The sequence below is a fragment of the Mustela putorius genome, unplaced genomic scaffold, assembly GCF_011764305.1.
Source record: "Mustela putorius furo isolate JIRA1106 unplaced genomic scaffold, ASM1176430v1.1 tig00003972_pilon_pilon_pilon, whole genome shotgun sequence".
Lineage (NCBI taxonomy): Eukaryota > Metazoa > Chordata > Mammalia > Carnivora > Mustelidae > Mustela > Mustela putorius.
Genome location: NW_025422115.1, coordinates 26,227,852 through 26,247,720, shown reverse-complemented (window position 1 = coordinate 26,247,720; position 19,869 = coordinate 26,227,852). Strand labels below are relative to the sequence as shown.

General features: G+C 60.0%; 1 protein-coding gene across 2 annotated transcripts in view; it reads left to right on the top strand.

Moving 5' to 3' along the window:
* The window catches only part of ZBTB46 (zinc finger and BTB domain containing 46), a 59,449-nt gene extending 39,779 nt beyond the window's left edge, over positions 1-19,670 (top strand). The window contains exons 4-5 of one of the 2 annotated variants that reach the window (XM_045070705.1): positions 13,353-13,528; positions 17,148-19,670. In XM_045070705.1, the coding sequence (XP_044926640.1) occupies positions 13,353-13,528; positions 17,148-17,522 (551 nt within the window). In that variant the 3' untranslated portion in view covers positions 17,523-19,670. Of the gene's footprint in view, positions 1-13,352; positions 13,529-14,270; positions 16,833-17,147 lie in introns of those variants that run through there. The other variant, XM_045070706.1, reaches the window with a different exon arrangement.
* Positions 19,671-19,869: the final 199 nt, after the last annotated feature.

Here is a 19,869-nt window from a genome sequence, read left to right as displayed (position 1 = left end):
CCGCGGGTGTGCGTGTGCCCATGTTCTGCCCGCGTGTCCGACTTCCTGGGGTGCGACCCTCTGTCGTAATCATTTCGCTTCTGGGAGAGAGATCCCCACCCCAAGCAAGCTGCGTGCGGAGACCCTGCTGTCGGGGCTGCTGAGCTGATAGACGCCCAAACAGACCCGGAGCGCTCCGCGCAACAGCAAGACCACACGACCACTTCTGGAACTTGGGGGCAAGCCCGCCAGTGGCGTGCGCTCACGCGCTGAGACTCGTTTCTTGTGTTCCCAGGGCCTGGCACCAGCCCCAGTCCTCCTGGGGGGATGCTGATGGCAGAGCAGAAGCCCCTCCCTCGGGCCCCTCCGCCCTCCACTCAGAGCCCGGGATGCCCGCTCTGGTGAATGGCCAGACCGGTCCCAGGACAGCACCGCCCCCCCCAGCCCAGGTAAGATGGGAGGGGCCGCCACGTGCCCCGGTGTCCCGGGTCGTCTGCCCATGTGGCACGTGTGTGCCCTGAACTCCGCGTGCGCTCACGTGCATCCCTGGCGTGTCCACGTCCCGGGCCGTGCTCAGAGGCTGGTAAGGAGTTTCTGTGCTGGAAGCCGCTGTTCCACTCTGTCCTGCTGGCTCAGCTCCACCGGGCGAGGCACGTCCAGCTCTGCAGTAGTGACTCTGGTCATGTAGACTGAAGCCGCCCACGTGTGGACACAGGTGTCCCCTGTGAATACGTAGCATCGGCGACAGGTAGCATGGTGCTGTCTTCGGATGACAGCCGTGCGACCGCAGCGCACCTGACGTCCGTCCTCACCGCTGCCGTGCTTCCCAGTCTCCATGCTTGTGGAGTAGAAACACGGGTTTGAACAAAGTTCAACACAAGTGCCCTTTTCCACCGAAGGAGAAGGGTTCTTGGGGAACGCCTGCCCCTCGTGGAAAGACATTCGGCTCAGACGGCAGCGGTTAAAGTCAGCCGTGCTCACTGGTCCTGAGGCGGCTTTGCAGGCGGGGCTGGGTGTTTGCGTGACCAGCGCGGACTCGGAGGGCTCTGGGACCCCAGGAAGGCCACACAGAACAAGCTGTCCTCTGTTCCCCGGGCCGGAGGGGTTGTTTATAGAGAGAAGGCCTGTTAGTTTCCTTTGTCTCCCTGAAGAAGAAGAAATCGTTAAGAAGAGCCTAACCACGTGTTTCGGGTTTGGAATGAAGTAAAGGATTCCTCTTCCCCGGCAAGGTGGTTTGTGGGGCCGCTGCGTTCCGTGAACGAAGAGGATTTTCCCTTTGAGCGTCTGTCTGTTGAGAATCCGCGGGAGCCTTCCTTCCAGATGCCCTCGTGGTCCTCGTGGCGACAGGCAGGGGCCTGGCACAAGGTGGTGTCCTCACACCCGAGCACCTGTGACTTGTCTCTCTGGTTCGAGATCGAGGCCCTTGACGCCTGGAGCCCTGGGCTCGGCAGCGAGGACTCCTCTGGAGTCGGCCCCGACTGTCGCCTGGGAGGGTCTGTGTGGGGGCCGCGGGCCGGCCCGGATGCCCGGGGCTTCTTCCATCTTCCCGCATGGCCAGTGCCCCACCCCCCAGGCCTGCTGGGCTCTCCCTGAGCTCCGACAGCCTTTTCATGAAGTCATCTAAGAAGCCACTAGTGGACCCCGATGCCTCTGCATAGGATAGCATTGAGGCTGGACAGACTTGACCGGACCCCATTCTGCATGGAGCAGACGTTCCCACGCGCCTCTCTGCGGCCAGGCCTGGTGTTCGGGGTCGGTGGCCACTGGGTGACGGCGAAACCACGTCAGGACGGGGGCAGCTGCAGGGGTTGGGACCAGGCGTCCGTGTGAGGCTTTGAAGCTGAGACTTCCTGGCTCCGCCACCGGCAGCCGAGTGGAGGCCTTTTGGGTGGGGCCGGCGGCGCAGGTGTCTCCAGCCTCCCAGCGAGGGCTTGGGGTCACTGGGGTCGTGTAGGATTGCCAGCTATGGGGGCAGAAGAGCAGGCTCCCTCCCTCAAGAAAGGAACCAAGGGGCTCTGCCCCCCATGAGGTCTGGAAATACCCAAGACAAAGCCTAGCCACGGTGTTCTCGGTGCGCGTGTCGCCCAGCATCTCTCCAAGGAGACGGCCCCGGGAGCAGAGCTGCTGAAACGACGCTTCTTTTCGGAAGGACCTCCTTGTGTTTGCTCTTGTCCACCGACGCCGGACGCCTTGGGTTCCGCATCTGCCTCTGTACACCGAGCAGGTGGTCGTAGTTGGGGGGCAGCGGTCCAGGACGCAGAAGCTGCCAGTTCTCGAGCAGCACGCGGTTTCCCGGGAAGGAAACAGGCAGCACCCCCCCCAACCCCTCCAGTCCGCGTCGCCATCGTGGCTGTGGCTGGGCGGAGTCTGGGAGGAGCCTCAGCTGCTCCTGCTGGGCCCACTTCCTTCACTAAGGAAGAGCCAGGTTTCCAGAGGCTGAGAGACTTGTTGTCAAAGTGGTAAAGGACCAGTCGAGGTCAAGGTGACCAGGCAGGTGACCCTTCCCAGAGATCAGTGCCTCATGGCTTTATGGAAGTCCCCGTCTACTGTCTACTGTCCTGATGGGTCTTCGAGCTGGGAGGTCCCAGGCAGGTTATGGCGAAGTGTGGACACCCTGTGGCAGAAGTGGCCTGTGTAGACGTCTGCACTCCGAGTCCCCGGGGTGGGGACACGGAGACTCTGTGGCGGCCGTTTTCCTTTTATTTGGTCAGCTGACTTGTCCTTGGGGTGGACAGCGCGGACCAGCGGCTCACAGGGGCACCTGCGCGGGGGAGTGTCTGTCTGTGCTGTCGTACTGAAAGGTTTTTGTTCAACTTTTAAGACAGTTGTGGCACCTGCTGGCTCAGTCGGTGGGGCCATTCTTGATGGCAGGGTCGTGAGTTCAAGCCCCACGTTGGCTATGGAGATACTTCTAAATAAAAAAAAAATTGGGGACGCCTGGGGGGGCTCAGTGGGTTAAGCCTCTGCCTTCGGCTCAGGTCATGATCATCTCAGGGTCCTGGGGTCGAGCCCCGCCTCGGGCTCTCTGCTCAGCGGGGAGCCTGTTCCCCCTCCCCCTCTGCCTGCTTCTCTGCCTGTTTTGTTCTCTCTCTCTGTCTAATAAATAAATAAAATCTTTTTTAAAAATCTTTAAAATGTTGAAACAATTAAGCCATTTCAGACGGGCTCCTTAGCACCTGAAAGAAAGAAGTCTGTAAAAAGAAAAAACGAGGAAGTCAGTTATAGTAGACAGTCCGGTGTCAGGGCACAAGACCCGTTTTAGAAGGGAAAGCCTCTGACTGTCCTGGCGTCCAACCTTGTGCCCGCCGTGCTGCGCGGCCATCGGCCGTGGGGTTCTCCGAGGTGCGCGTGCACACTTTAGCTGTTACATTTCGTTGAATTTCTCACTGAAACGCGGCTCATGATTGATTCCAAAGAGTTTTTTAGAAAGACTTATCAATACGTAACATCAGTTGCTCTAAACACAGAGAACTTCAGCAGTGAAAGCTTCTCACCTGGGCGTGCTTGCCGGCACAGCGCGGCACAGCTGGGCGTCCCTGCCACGTTCACGCGGTGGAGAGGAGAGATGCCAGGGTCGCGCCGTGGCTAGGCGTGGAGACCGCCGCCCACCGAAGGCTACTACTTGACTGAGTTAGGTTGCACTTAAAATACAGGCTCTCGGGGGCACCCGGCTGGCTCCGTTGGTGGAGCACACGACTCTTGATCCTGGGGCCGTGAGTGCAAGCCCCACGCTGTGTCGTGTTTAGCAGCTCTTGCCTCCAGAAACAAACCCCAAACTTGAAATCTATAATCTGGTGTTGCTTCTTATCGGTCTTGGCCTTATGCACAGAACTCCAGTGCTAGGGCAAAGGCATTGATTTATTTTAAAGAAAACTTGGTGAACTTCTAGTTTCAGCTGTGACAGCTTGTACTGCGCTTACTCTCCAGGCAAAATCTGTTTGAGAATCTGGCCGACACACGCACACACACCCTGGAGACTGACCGGCACAGGTGGGACTTGAAGGGCTGTGCTTTCCGCTCAGATTTGTTTCTGGCCTGGTTCCCAAACACTGGAGCAGGGTGCTCTGTGGCCAGGAGACGGAGGGTGTCCTCAGGGCACCCAGGATAACTGGGACCGGAGGAGCAAATCTCAAAAAGCAAGAAGCCACGGAGACAGAGTCCCCACGTCTGCATACGAGCTCTCTCAGCTTCTGAGCCTTACACTGAGCCCCACCCAGAATCCCTGTGCAACAGGACTGCCTCTCGGGAGCGGAGCAGATATGCACAGTGGTGTGGCCCTGGGACACAGGAGGCACCATGCAAACCCAGGGAGGATCACAGAGACAATGGAGACAGCCCAGGGGTGCCACCAGTCACCCCGGTCAGAGGAGTGTGCGACTGTTCCTCTTGGGGTCATGAGTTGCAGCCCCACGTTTGGTGTAGAGGTTATGTAAGTAAATAAAAGTTAAAAAAGGAAAAAACCCAACAGAACATGGGAGGCACCTTGGGCTTTCAGGGGAGACTCTGGAGGGGTCACACCTTGATGTGAAAGCCTCTTCCTCAGAGTGAGACCAAAACCAGATTAGAGCAGTCCTGACAGCAGCGCACACGGAGCCCTACAGGGCGAAGGTTAGTCCTCCCAAGACCGTCTGCTCAGCAGGAGAGACAGCAACAGTGAGACCGAGGAAGAGGGGCAGCCCAGGAAGTGCCCCGCTGGCCTGGCCGCAGTCTGCGCCTCACGGAAGCAGAGTGCCCTGACGTAAGTCCCAGCTGCAAAAGCAGACGGGAAGACCCTCCGTACTGACATGTTCGGGACATTCTGGAAACGAAAATAAAATGTCTGAAATTAAGAATTCATTGCATAGTCGAATAGCAGTCTGGACACGACCTACGACAGGGTTCGTGAACTGGAAGCTTGGGGAAGGTCCACGCTGAAGCTTGTAGGGAAAGAAACGAAAGAGGGGACACCTGGGTGCTTCAGTCCGTAAGCATCTGCCTTCAGCTGAGGTCATGACTCCGGAGTCCTGGAATCAGGTCCTGCATCCGGCGCCCAGCTTGGTGGGGAGTCTGCTTCTCCCTCTGCCGCTCGCTCTCTCTGTCAAATAAGTAAATAGAATATTTTTTAATAAAATATTTTTTTAAAAGAGTAAGAAAACAAAAGAATGGGGAAAAAGCAAAGAGACACGATACAGGGTGAACGTGTGTAACGCGTGTGTAATTGGATTTTCAACGGAGAAAGGCAGAAACGGGGCAGGACACACCCAAAGAGAACAGTTCGTTTGCCGGAGCCGATGGAAGTCACCAGCCGACAGGTTCAAGAAGCTCCGGGAACTTGGAGCAGAATGAGCGCCAGACAGAAAACGGTGTCTGTGGACAGGACTGTCAAACTACGGGAAACCAGTGACAGAAGGAAGTCTTAAACGCGGCCGGCGAGGACCGACGCTGCTTCGCCGGGAGCCAGGCTGATGACGGTCTTGATCAGAGGGCCAGGGAGGCCACCGCCTGCGCACCTACCACGGTGTTGTTCACAGAGGGGCTGAGTGGAGACACTGTCGTCCACACGCGTCCCCCAGCCGCCACCAAGCGCGGAAGCCAGCCCTCGCCAGCCCTCGAGCGACAGCAAGAGTGGCCGTGCGTGCGTGTGACGGGACGCATCTCGATCGCTGAAACGAGGATCTTGTGGGGTTTTTTTAACAGAAATCAGAGTGTCACACAAGATGGTGGCAGCACAAGGGGTCTGGGACGGATGAGCTGGACTGCTGAAGGCTCCCGGCATTCCTTGTGAAGTCGTGTGCCTAACGGCCGAAACAGTAAAGCACAACTCAGAGGCTTACGAAGAGAAAAAGACTCATTAGAGATAAGGCCCGCAGGGAGCAGTGAAGGACCGTAGATGGTAGACTTCACGTGGCTGCGTCGATTGAACACTGCAATAAAAAGATGGAAAAATTTGGGGTGGAAAAAGTTCACTGTTTGTAGGTGATGCCGTTCACAGATAAGGACCCAGAAAGTGTTAAAGCAAAAAGATAGTAAGAGAAGCCAAGGAAGGACGCCTGGGCGGCCCAGTGGGTGAAGTGTCTGCCTTCGGCTCAGGTCATGATCCCGGGGTCCTGGCATCCAGCCGGAGCCCCACGCCAGGCTCCCTGCTCAGCGGGGATCTGCTTCTCCCTCTGCCTCCCCCGCCCCTGGTCATGCTCTCTCTCTCAAATGAATAAAAAGTTAAAAAAAAAAAAAAAGTAAACCAAGGAAGCCCCTACAGAAATTAACATTAATGTAAACTGAAGAATTATGACTCAAGGGACCTCATGTAATGGTAAAGGGATCAGTTCTGGGGGAGGCGGAACAGGCCTGATTTTAGAATGTGTGATGTGAAAGTCGGCCGCAGTCAAAGGAGAAAGATGAATTCACGTCCCAGTGGGAGACTTTGGACCCATTTCCTCCGTGATTGATGGGCCGGCGGACGAGTAACTGAGGACAGAGATGGTGTGAGCGGCTTCCAGATATTAACTGAGCCCCACGTTTCTGCAGGGACTCCATCCGGTCACATGGGACCACTCTCTTCCTAGATCCCTGGATTCAACTTGCTACTCTGCGTGGACGTTTCCCACCTGTGTTCGGCAGGTGCTGACCTGTAACAACGTGAGTAATCCGAAACGCGGAATCTCCGGTGCGGGTGACAGGTGCTGGTGACACGCTCCCAGGGCAGACGGGTCTCGGTGGAGTCCGCGTCTTCTCTGAGCTCGCTGACATCATTCTTTACAGATCAGCAGCAAAAAGATACTGGAATATCCCCCAAACGTTTGGAAATCAAACAACATACTTTTAAGTAATGCTCGAGTCCAAGAAGTCACAGCGGAGATGGCAGAATACTTTGCACTGAGTGGTGTGACGAGAGAGCCCATCGGGACCCGCAGGACGCAGGAGAAACGGGCCGGGGGCCTTGTGCCCGGAGCTGCACGTAGTCTAATTTTGGGTCAAGGAATGAGAAAAGGGAGAGCGAATTAAACCCAGAGTAAGCGGGAGTGCACGCAAGAGGACACGTCAGCGAAGCGGAGGCAGACGCGGTAGAACAGGGAAGGCAGCCGTGCAGGTCAGTGAAAGTCACAAGTCCCTGTCAGGCGTGAGCAGCACGAACGGAAGACTGTGCCGATTCTACATAGAAGGTGTGAAATAAAGATCACCCCTGAGACCCTACAGGTATCAGAGCAAGAATAAGAAAAGACTGTGAACAATTTAGATCAACGCATTTGACAAGCTGGGGGAAATGGGCCAATTCCTTAAAACACTGTCGGACTGGGAGCTGAAGGGGGTGTAAGACAGCACGTAGGGCTCCCCCGGGAGCCCTTGGGACTGACTGTGGCCTCCTCGGGACCAAAGGGACCACTCGGCTGGTCCAGAGCAAGCAGGCTTAGGGTGGCTTAGCGCTCCAAGGCGCAGGGACCACCCGGGGTTGTCTGGCGCTGGGGTGAGTAAGGCGACGTGATAGTGGGTGCCTGTGAAAGGCACACAGTTCTCTTGGAAATGGCCAACCCTGCAAGGGGCGGTCCCAGGGCCCCAATGTGCAAGCATCTGGATGCTTGAGGAAAGGCGTGGCTGTCACAGGCAGCCCGGATGAGGATGACGGAAGAGGCTGTCCACCGAGTGGTGGAACCACCAGGGAGCGACCGCAGGCACAGTCCGCACAGACCACACGGTCTGACCCCTGGCCTGGGCGGAGGTGCCTCGGCCGTGCCCCGAGGCCGGACAGTCTTTTCAGTACGTGATCCTGAGTGCTCCAGATGTTGAGAAAAACAAATCTTGACTTCCAACTCACCCCAAGCACAAAGATTAATTTGGGATGCATCAGAAAGTGTATGGTTTCAGAGAGACGACCGAGGACAATAGCTTCATGATCACGGTGGTTTGCAAGAAGCTCATAAAAAGCACTTGTCTAAGTGGACATGGTGAAAATCACGAATTTTTCCACTAAAGATGCTGTTCAGAGAGTAAAAGGACCAGAGGCTGGAGAACATGTTTGCATAAATGTATCTGACAAAAGATTCATACTCAGAATACATAAAACTTTAAAGACATCTAAGAAAGAGGCAGCTTAGTTATCAAGGAAGAGACCTGAGCGAGCTCGTGCCCAGTGGGCGTGGTGCCTTCCGTGGGTGGGACATGCAGACAACAGCCTCGCGGTGCACGTCAGGCCGGAGGACAGAGACCCACAGACTGCCCGAGCCAGGCCTCTGCAAAGACACAGCCCCTGGGATGCTCGTGCGCTGCTGGAGGGGACGTAGACTGATGCGGCCACGCGAAACACTGCCTGGCCCCATTGCTGAAACAGAACGTGCAAGTTCCCTGTGGCCCGGACGGTCCGCTCTTAGGTGTATGCCCAAGAGCAATGAGAGCCTGTTCGGCAGAAGACGTGTCTGGGAGCCATCTGAGCACCATGGTCCGTGAGGTCGGGTGCCCCTCGGCGCCCGCGGCGGGGTGGGGGGGTTGGTGTTGTACATGGAATGCAGCACAGCAGCAAGCGGGAGCAAGCCACTGCTCCAGACAGCCGCGCAGTGGCTTTCGCTGACTCTGCTAGTGAATAAGGCAGAACCTGAGTGTGTGATCCCGCAAATGCGGGGTCCCAAAGCGGATGTCTGGCGTGCTTAAGTCAGCTGTATGCACTTCCTGTAGGGTTAGAAAACCTTTCAAAAGTAGTTTGGACACATTAGAGCTTCGCTATGTTCTAAGACAAAATAATTGGCCGCTTATAAGTTAATAAACTTATTATTGGAAAAACAAAGTGGGGTTCCTGTTTGGACCTGTTTCTGAAATGCACTTGAAGTGCAGTGTTTGGAAATTACAGTCAGAAGCCGAGTGAACATGCGGTGGTCGTGAGGGAAGACCCGTGTGCCCTTCTGGAGAAGCCGCCTCGTGCAGCCGTCTGCATCGCCAGCGGTTCCCTGGAGGCTTTGAGGTGATCACGAAATGGTTCTGGAGTGTTCGCTTATCCAGCGCGTCCGACCCTCCTGCGGGGCTGCAAGGGGCGGAGGCGGGGGCCAAGGACAGGCGGCGGCGGCCCCGCAGGCTTCCTACAGATGCATTTCTGCAACGCTGGATCAGGTGTCACCGGGCTCCTTGCTCTGCAGAGTCCACTGCGGCATCGGAACCTGCTTCTTGGCCATAAGCTTCCTGTGCACGCCGGAGCGCTAGGTCTCAGGGAGGGCTTCTGGTTTGGACAGAGCGGCCGCGAGCGTCTGCTTCGGTTGGATGGATTTGTGCTTTTCCATCATTTCAGTGACGCTGTCACTGTTGACCTTCTCAGGCTCTCTCAGCGTTTATGAGAAGAAAACCTGTGCTGTGGCAAGTTTTCCGAACACACAGAGACTGTAAGTCACAGGTTCTGGAAGTGTCAGGTTCTTTCCAAGAAGAAGTTGTTTCGATCACAACAGCCAAGAAACATTCCCTTACTGCTCACGGTGCTGTTCGTTCCCGGAGGTGGTGGAATGGTGTCCCCCACGCCAGAGCTGCGTCCACGTCCTAATCCCCGGAACCTGTGGATGTGACCCTATGTGGATAGAAGGATCTTCGCAGATAGAACTACATCTTGGAATATCCAAGTTGGACCTAAATCCAATGACAAGTGTCCTTATAAGAGACAGAAGAGGAGGGACCCAGACATGGAGAAGCCACATGAAGGAGGCGGAGACAGGAAGATGTGGCCACAAGTCCAGCACTCCTGGACCCTCAGGAGCTGGAAGGGGCCGGAAGGACCCTCCCTGGAGCCTCGGGAGGGGGCACAGCCCTGCGACACCTGGGTCCCAGACTCTGGCTCCCCAGCTGCGGATGGGTAGCTCTGTGGTGCCTTCGACCGCCCCGTTCCTGGTGTTCTGGTGGAGGCAGGAAACGAACATAGTAAGAAAAAGCCAACATCGTCCTCTTTGCTTCAGAAAGTGTGTGTTTTTAGTGCCTGGAGCCCCGCGCAGGCTCTTCCCAGCCAGGGAGGGTCCCTAACAAACAGCCACACTCACGCCTGTGCATTCTCCGTTGTTTTTCTAGGGAAAAAAATGCAGCACTTCTGCACAGAAATCAATTCTTTTTCACGTGTAAGTCCAAGTTGCTAAATACAGAAGGCTAGAATACATAATAGGGCATTTTAACTTGCGTGTTTATAGAAGCAGAACAGAGGCCATGAACAAATATTCTCAGAAAAGGTTGCTTTAAATAAAATGAGGCAAGAGTTCACTTCCTCTTCTCTCCATCCCAGAGTGGGTGGTGCCTTTGCTTTATTTGGTGTAAGATGAAAAGTGGGATCACGGTGCCTTGGAGAACCCCTGGGGAGGACCGGAGGCGCAGAGCCGAGGGGACGACCCCGGCAGGCCTGGTCTGCGGGCCGGCCCGGCTGCATCGAGTGTGCGGGCTGCGAGGCTTCCCTGACTCGGTCCCGCTGTGGGGGTGCAGGAGCCCTGCTCCGGGGGCCACAGCCTGAGCTCCCCCTGGCTCGAGGCCCTCCCTTAGGAAGGGCAGCTCCCTTCTGGCTGCACGGACACCCCAGAAACTCCTGCAGCTCTCTCCTCCAGCCCGGAGGCCAGGCTGGCAGAGTGCATACGGTGACAGCGGGCACCGATGTCCGGCACACCCGCACGGCTTCCCTGCACCTCGGCCGAGGGCAGCAGACAGGACGGCCGCGCGGGGACAGGTGGCGGCAGCTCGGCCCGTGCCTCTTCTCAGGCTGTGCGTGCAGGAGGCAAGGCGCGCCCGTCGGGGAGCTCACGGACTCGTGCACGGGGGCCAAGCGGCGGGCGCGGCGTGGACATCCAGCAGGAAGGTCTCCGCTGGGTCAGTGAGGGCCCCAGACCCGTGCAGGCCGCCGCTGAAATGGTGGCGTGGACAGCCGGCCACCGCGTGTTAGCGGAATAGTGGCCTGCGTGACTGTATGTCACCGTTCCAGTCTGCGATCTAGAACCTGTTTGTGCGTAGAGAGGAGAGTCGAGGTCAGACGCTGAGCTGTCAGCTGAGGTGGTCCTCGTGGCTGGGACGCGGGGTGCACGCGGGCTGCCACGTGCCTTCTGTGCTCCCTGCGGCCTTCTGGTTTTGCTGTCTTCCCCGAGGCACGGCTGCGGTGTCCGTCCTGCCCCCGGCTCCCGCCACACGCACGCACACGCGCCCCTGTGCCAGCAAGCGCATGGACCGAACTTCTGATTGGGAGCAAATGCTCTACTGCCTTGGCCAGGACAGATTTCCGAGAGAGGTGTTGGGGGGATGCAGCGTCCCTCTTACGGGCACGGAGACCACGGGGCGAGCGGGCGGCCAGGCTCCAGGCAGTGGCATCGGTTGTGAGCTGTGATCAAGTCCACACAGCCTAGTGCTGGGGCCGTGGGGGCCTGAGGATGCCTAGAGGTCAGTCACCCTGGAAGGCTGTGCTGGGAGGACCGACTCTCACACCAGGGCCTGGAGCTCTAGGCACACGGTAGGACAGGCTCGCACCACTGCCCGTGGGAACAAAAGAAATCTGGGTTGCTTGCATGTTTAGATGCCCTTTAAGGGTTCATGCAAGAAATACTTTATTTATTTATTTATTTATTTTAGATTATTATTATTATTTTTTTTTTTAATTTGATAGAGACCACAAGCAGGCAGAGAGGCAGACAGACAGAGAGGAGGAAGCAGGCTCCCGCTGAGCAGAGAGCCCGATGTGGGACTCGATCCCAGGACCCTGGGATCATGACCCGAGCCGAAGGCAGAGGCTTTAACCCACTGAGTCACCAGGCGCCCCAAGAAATACTTTAAAAAAAAAGTTGGAGACTGCTCTCTGGGGCGTCCAGCTGGCTCAGTCGTGAAGTGTGTGACTCTTGATCTCAGGGTTGTGAGTTCGAGCCTCACGTTGAGCATAAAGCAGAGAGAGCAACACAGCGTTTCCACACACTGAAGCAGGCGTGTGTTAGGGCAGAGGTGCAGCGGTGAGGGCCAGCTCGGCACAGGGAGCCCAGGAGCCAGTGTGGTTCCTGCCATTCTGCACCTGTCGTTTCCGTGCTGACATGCCCATGGCTGGGCCTGAACAGCAGAATGGGTCTCGGGGCCGTGGGCATGGCTCACGGAGATGGCAGGGAGGGCCCCTGCGACTGGGCGGCATGGTGGGCGGCCCACGGTTGTGGGGACAGGTGGTCATCCTTCCAGTAGGCTGGCTGCTTCCCTCCTGCAAGAGGGACCCAGGCTCTGAGTCACCTTAGCTTCGCTGGGTCCCGCTGTCTTGGGCTGTGTCACTCTGGGGCATTTGTTTTCTTATCTGCTGCCTGGGCACCTCCTGGGGCAGTGGTGACTGTGGCCAGGGCCTGCCACACTTGGACATTTGGTAGGGTTCGGAGGACCCAGTGGACGACCACCGGGCTGACGGTGTCCGCACCCCTCCTGGGGTTCATTCCAGCAGCCTGCCTTTGGCCTTGGCCAGTGTTTGTGACTGTGGGGACCTTTGGCCTGTGTTTGGGGTGCTGGTGCCATGTCCAGCTGGCCAGGTGCCGTCCGGGCTGTAGAGCGTGAGGGCCCTGGGGAAATGCGTCTGGACTAGTGTCCACCGCCGGGCTCCTTGTGTGCCAAGAAGTGAGATCCCAGGCCCTGGCCACTCTCAGCGATCCTGGTGAAGTCTGGGACGATTGCTTCCAGTCCTCAAGGTTAATGGGGTTACTGGGTGGAGGCTCTGCGTGTTCCAGAGGGGCTAACTGTGGTGTCTGGGTGTGCCCATCGCCGAGGGCACCACTCAGGATAAGCTGCCCCGTGCTTGGTGGGGCGCTGCACAGTGGGTCTGATGCATGGGACCCCAGACCCCGTGATCCCCACCAGGAGATGCCCTGGAGTGTGAGGCAAGGTGCCTCTGAAGGGTGGCCACGTCCTGGTGTGGGAGCGGCCGCTGCCGTGCGCTTGAGCAGGTCACAGGATGACCCCTCTGGGGCCCGTGGCATCGCTTCCTGAAATGCAGGCAAAACGGGCAAGAGGAGTCACACCCGGGACAGAGGCCACTCAGCGGTCCTGCTGCACATTGGGGGCTGACCCGAGCCTCTCCCTCGGCTGTGCCTTCCCTCTGGACATTAAAAGTGCCTTCCCTCTGGACATTAAAAGTGCCTCTGGCCTGCGGGTGCCTGGAGGGGCCAGCTCTGCCCGGTGGCTCCTGGCCCCCAGTGGCCCGTGGGCTTGAGCGGAGCCGCAGGCTGGGGCCCGGACTCCGGCTTCACGTGTCGTCACACTGTCATTCTCCGTTCCGACAGCGTGTGCGGCGCTCACGGGGTCTCGGACGCTCACGGCCCTGTGGCCGGCAGCGCTGGAAGCGGCGGCCTCCAACCTTCGGTGGGACGCGTGGGCCTCATGGGGGCGTCCGGGCGGGCTTGGCGGGGGCAGCGGCTCACTGAGTTCGCGGGTCTGCTGTCTTTCAGTGAACGAGTTCACGGTGATCAGAAAGAAGTTCAAGTGCCCCTACTGCAGCTTCTCGGCCATGCACCAGTGCATCCTCAAGCGGCACATGCGCTCTCACACCGGGGAGCGGCCCTACCCCTGCGAGATCTGCGGCAAGAAGTTCACGCGGCGTGAGCACATGAAGCGGCACACGCTGGTGAGTGGGGGCGGGGGGTCGGCATGGGGTCAGCGTGGGTCGTCGCAGGGTCGGCACGGGGTCGCATGGGTCATCACAGAGTCGGCATAGGGTGAGCATAGGTTGTCACGGGGTTGGCATGGGTCAGCATGGGTCATCAGGGGGTCAGCATGGGGTGTATGGGGCATCACAGGGTCTGCATGGGGTTAGCATGGGTTGTCATAAGGTCACCACGGGGTCGGGATGGGGTCAGTGTGGGTCGTCACAAGGTTGCATGGGGTTGGCATGGTGTCATCGAGGGGTCAATGTGGGTCATCACAGGGTCAACACAGGGTCAGCATGGGGCCAGCATGGGTCGTCACAGGGTCAGCATGGGGTGGACCTGGGGTCAGCATGGGGTCAGCATGGGTCACCATAGGGTCACACAGGATAGGCCTGGGGTCAGCGCGGATTGTCATGGGTCAGCGTGGGGTCAGTGTGGGTCATCACATGGTCATCATGGGTCAGCGTGGGTTGTCATGGGGTCGGCATGGGTCAGCATGGGTCATCACAGTGTCATCATGGAGTCGGCATGGGGTCGCATGGGCTGTCACAGGGTCAGCATGGGGCTGGCATGATGGTCAGTGGAGGGTAGTTAGCATGGGGTCCTCATGGGGTCAGCTGGGCCCACTCTGTGCCGGGCTGAGAGGTCCAGAAAGCTGGGGTGATGATGTGGGCTGCCCAGAAGGCCATGGGAAGCCCTAAAGCAGGTTCTGCTCTGCAGGGGGAAGGCCAGTTGAGTAGGTGGAGCCATGTTGACCCCCACCCTTCCTGAGAAGCTCCACCCACTGAGACTTGGGGCAGAAAGCAGGTGGGCCACAGCACCCCCAGCCCCAGAGCTCGGCCTGGCTTTGGCAAGCTCCAACCAGGCCTTGGCAAGTGCTTCCTCCCCTGCCAGGACCCCTGCCCTGGGCCCCTCGTGTCCCACCATGTCACTTCCTCCAGTGCCCCGGCTCCAAGTCATGGTGGGACGCCCTGGCTCCCCCATGGCCTTGTAAGTGTTGGGTTGCCTGGCAGTGGCGGGCACCCAGCCGGCAGGTGCTGAATGGTTGCATGTGCTCGGTCAAGGAGTGAAGAAGGTCGTCCGTGAAACACGGAGGCAGATTTGCCAAAACACCCAGGACAAGGGAGCCTTGGGCAGGCGAGGTGAACTGTGGGAGCGACGGCTGGACCACAAGGTTGTGCACAGTGTCATCTTCTTGAGACACGCACTCAAGGCGGGGTTCGGGGCTGAGGGTGGGGCCAGCTGGAGCTTGCAGGACTGACGCGGTGGAGGCGGCCCTGGGGGCAGATGCCCAGAGCCCTCAGCCTGTGCCACAGGGGCCGGGAGAGGGCATCGGGGTGATGTCATGAGTCTGGGAATCTGCACGGTGTCAGGAGTCGTCCTCAGGGCACAGACTTGGCTGACCCTGCAGCATGCTGAGAAGCCCCAGGAGGTGTGGGAGGGCTGTGTGGGCCGTGGTGAGGGTGACCCAGGGGTGCCCTAGCGCAAGGGCAGCAGGTGGCTGGGGGAGGGCCGGGTGACACCCTCAGGCCTGGCTGCTGGTGAGGGGAGCTGCGTGGACGAGTGGGGTCTTTGCCTGTGTGTGTCCATCTGGGGTGCGTGGGGGGCTCTGCCTCACTTTGGGGTCGCATCCAGATTTACTCTGCTTGGATCCCCCCGTTGGCTCTCTGCACGGGGCAACCTTACTAGCCTGTTGTTTCATCTTTCCAGCCCAGTGGGGGCTCTTATTCGGGGGTGAGGACACCCGGGAAGACTCCCGTGAAGTCAGGCAGCAAAGCTGGAGTGCGGACAGCCCCAAGAGGCAGGGGGGCCCAGCCCAGCTGACCGAGGGATGTCCCATGGCCCGGCCTGCGGTGTCCCCCCACCCCCGTCGTGGGGTCCAGCAGCGGGGGAAGCGGTAGCCCCGGCCTGGACGGCAGGTCTGTGAGGCAGTCGCTGCGGCTAACTTGAGGCCGCCGACTGCAGAGCTGGCCTTTCGTCCATGTGGCCCCTCTGCAGAGCCCACCCTGAGAGCCACAGAGGCTCACGTTAGCACGGAAACCTGGGGGGACACACGCGCCGACGCCCACGCTGTCCCACTCGGAGGTGAACGGTGGCTCGCTGGCCACACTCAGGTGCTGGAGGTTGTCGCTCCGCAGGCCGTGACGGCTTCCCTAGCAAAACCACATCCTCTGTCCGAGGCTCTGTGTGGCCCTTGTCTTTTACCGGGGATGGGGCCAGGTTTCCGTCCTGGGGTCCTGCTTGGGCTTCAGGGAGGAACATAAATCCCTGAAAATGTACTTAAAATGTGTGCAGGTTTGCCTTTTTCTGAGAAGAGGCTCCGTGTCTTCCCCTTTCGTGGTTGGGAGCCCCGACCTCCAGAAGCCGCTGAGCGTCTGCCAGCAGTAGGGGCACTCGGCGTCCCCTCCGGGCAGACGGGCAGACGCCGTCGCGTGCAGTGGGAGGGACTGGGGCGGCGGCGCCGGGAGTCCTCCGGGTGGGGGGGTCTCAGGAGCGGCCTCCCATTGAGGACGAGCCCTGGGTCGCCACGGCGCCCGCGGTCTCCCTCTCTCCTCCACGTGCTTGTCCGAACAGGGGCCCGGCCATCTGGCGCTGGCCGAGGGGCTCCCCACGACGCCTTTGTCGCTCCGGGCCGTCCTGGCACAGCCCCCGACTCCCTCCTTGGGAACCCTGGGTCTTGAGGGGTGTCCGTGGACGCCGCCTCCCCCGGCGCAGCCTGGCCGGCTCTCAGAACAGCTTCTGTCGGGCGAGGGTCGAGGGGGCCCTGGCTGGAAAATAGAACAAACGGAAGAGACAGACGGGAGGGTCCCGGGGACCGCGTCGTGTGAGGCTCCGTTTCTAGATTCAGGACGTGTCGGGGCCCAGCCAGTGGACGCTGGGCGGCCGCGAACCGTGGAGCGATGGTCTCCGTGGGCGGGGACCGTTCGCGGCCGCCTGTGGAGCCCCTGTGCTGGGCGACGAGGAGCCCTCCGGCCAGGACGGGGAAGGGGCCCCTTCCAAAGGCCCAGCCCCCAGGACGGGGACCCGTCGGTGAGGGTGTGTTCCGGGTGTGGGGGAAGACGCAGCTCAGCAAACCTTTCCCACCCTGACACCACTCGCTGTGTTCTCATTTACTTCACTGCTCTGGACACCAGAGAACTCCGAAAAATCTGAGGAATTAAAACTGCAGCCTCCTGCTCCCTGCACCGACCACCTGTCCCTGTTCCGTGCTGACCGCCCATCCCCCTCACTGACCGCCCATCCCCCTCACTGACCGCCCATCCCCCCTCACTGACCGCCCATCCCCCCTCACTGACCGCCCATCCCCCTCACTGACCGCCCATCCCCCCTCACTGACCGCCCATCCCCCCTCACTGACCGCCCATCCCCCCTCACTGACCGCCCATCCCCCCTCACTGACCGCCCATCCCCCCTCACTGACCGCCCATCCCCCCTCACTGACCGCCCATCCCCCTCACTGACCAGCCCATCCCCCTGCACTGACCACCCCCTCCCCCTTCCCCGCACTGACCACCCATGCCCCCCACTGACCGCCCATCCCCCACACCAACGCTCCCCCCCCCCCGCCCCGCGCGCTGACCACCCGCTCCCCCGCAGGTCCACAGCAAGGACAAGAAGTACGTGTGCAAGTTGTGCAGCCGCGTGTTCATGTCAGCCGCCAGCGTGGGCATCAAGCACGGCTCGCGGCGTCACGGCGTCTGTGCTGACTGCGCGGGCCGAGGCGTGGCCGGGCCCCTGGACGGCGGCGGCACCGAGGGCTCCCCCGAGCTGTTCCCTGGCGATGGGCCCTACCTGGAAGACCCGGACGACCCGCGGGGGGAGGGCGAGGAGGAGCTGTGTGAGGACGAGGACGAGGTGGGCCTGGCCCACGAGGACACGCTGCTGGTGGCCGAGAAGGAGGACGAGGACTCACCGCGGGGACCCGGCAGCCCCCCGGGCGCGCCCGACAAGGACTTCTCCTGGATCTCCTAGGCTGCGGGGCGGGGGCCCTGCCATCCCTCCTGGGGGCGGGGCCGTGGCCGTGCCCCCCTCCACCATGCGTGTGTGTGTGCGTGCACATGTGTGTGCGTGCGTGTGTGTGTGTGCGTGTGCACGCGTGTTTGCCTAGGGATCTGCTCTCGCCTGGGGCCAGACCACGCTGACCCCTTTGTTCTGCTCCTGCCCCCAGACACACACGGAAGCCCGCGGGCTCTGAGGCAGGCCTGACCCCAGCGAGTCGGGGCTCCGGGACCGAACAGGACGTTGGGGGGCACAGGGTGGGTTTGAGCAGAGGGAGAGCACACGTTCCCTCGTGTCTGCAGGGACGGAGGGAGGGTCCCCGGCAGGTACGTGTGGCTAGGGCACAAGGGAGCCCATGTGGCCAGCCGGTTCTTAGGACGCACGATGGCCCGAGGACCAGGTCACGGTCGGGACTGGTCGGAGTCCTGAGCGTCGTCCCCGAGGCCACAGGTCCAAGGGACGTTAAGGAAGGTGTTGCATACATCCGATGTCCAGTGCTGGAGCCCCCTCCCCCCCCCGCTCTGCTCGCCCTTTCTCAGCAGCCTGGTCACTGCCTACGGCCACGGCCACAGCCTTCTGCCGCAGTCGTGGCCATTCCTCGCGGAACTCAGGCTCAGTGTCCAGGAAGCCCTGGGGCCCTCCCGCCTCTGGGCTTTGGTGCTTCCCATCGAACAGCTGCAGAAGCCCCGGCCAGGGCCGATGTCTCCCAGGTGCTATCTTCCCGTGGAGGCGGCCGGGTGAGGACCGACGTGCCACGCTCCTCTGGTGCAGGGCTTGGAGCTCCCCGCTGCCGGCCACTCAGGTCCCTTCGGGGCGCCCGGGCTCTCCGTTCCGCACTTCCTTGGGGAGCCCGGGGCGGCCTCAGCCCCTCGGCCCCGCCGTCGTGCCCAGGCCGCTCCCGCTCGCCCCCTGCCCCCGGGTGCCCTTGCCTTGTTGCTGCTAACAGTGGGGGTGGGGACTGGACCGCTCGTGCTGCTCACACTTCCCCGCGTGGGTAACCAAACTTTTTAAGTCGTCGGAGACGTATTTGAGGTAGTTGCATACGATTATGTGGTTGGCATTATTTTTCTGGCGTGACGAAGCCTGGCGTTGTCTTACCTTCCGCCTGTCGGTCCGTCCGTCGGCTCTGGAGATGAGCTCACCGCCGCTTCACGACTCCGGTCTTTTCTGAGTGAAAAGCAAGGGCCCCGCTGGGAGGACCGTGCCCTGGGCCGCAGGACCCGCCCTGCTCTGTCCCCTTCCCTCTCTACTCAGACATTCCGCCCTGCGCCCGCCCGGCGGAGGCCCCTGCCGAAGACCGTGTTCCTGTTCTCTCAGGCCACGGGCTGTCAGCTGCTATGCAGCAGGCCGCGGAGTCACATCTATTCTTTTTAGGTGGAAACAGGAGAATCCCACGAGTCCCTACCTTGGGTTCCGATGGTGACCTGGAGTGCTTGCCCGGGGCGGCTGCTGGGGAGCCGGGCACCCCGAGATAGAGGGCGCGGACGGGGCCGCCCGCACTCCTGTCCTCCGTGGGGACGTGGGGACGAAGGCCGCCCTTCCTGACACCGAAGTGGCGAGGCCAGTGCAGGGCTCTGGGACATACTTCCCTTGCTGCCTTTCACCAGTGAGGCCCCGGGCTGCACCCCTCATGGGGCCCTCAGAACTATGTACCTCCCCGACTTTCTGACCCTTTTCTAAACAGACCTCCTTTCTTACAAATGTATTTGGAAACCAGACCTTTGCTACCAACAGTGTCTCTGGGTTTTGTACTGGTCCCACCGCTCAGGCCGCCCCGCCCACCCCCGGGCCACCTCTGCCTCGCACTCAGGACATCTTGCTCTGACCCGCCGCTCCCTGCTCCCGACCACCCTTGCTGACGTTTTCGGGGGGTCGCTGTCAGTGCCACAGGGGCATTTTCTTCCTAAAATCAACACTGTACTGGAAAACCGAGGGCCCCACCCCTGCCCACCCAGTCCGCCGGGCGTGCGCTGGGCGGCTGGCCGCCGTCCGTGGAGGTGAACGCGCCCACTCAGGAGGCGTGGAGGGAAAAGGCGTGTGGCGAAGGGTTTTTTACGTGACTGTTTTTTTTTTTAATCAATGTTTAAACCTAATAAATATTTTTTTATGAAGAGGAAAAAATGTGTAGATTACATTTCACGTTTTGTACCTTTTTGTTCGTGTCTGTCTGTATTTTGGTGTTTGCAACACCAAAGTGGAAAATGCAGTGCGTTGAGTGGTGAGTTCTTTGGGGTGGGGGGGACAGGGAACCTGTAGGACTTTTGTATCAAGCTCTGGATCCTGACCAGGTTGTATGTTCGGACTCTGGGTTTTGGGAAAC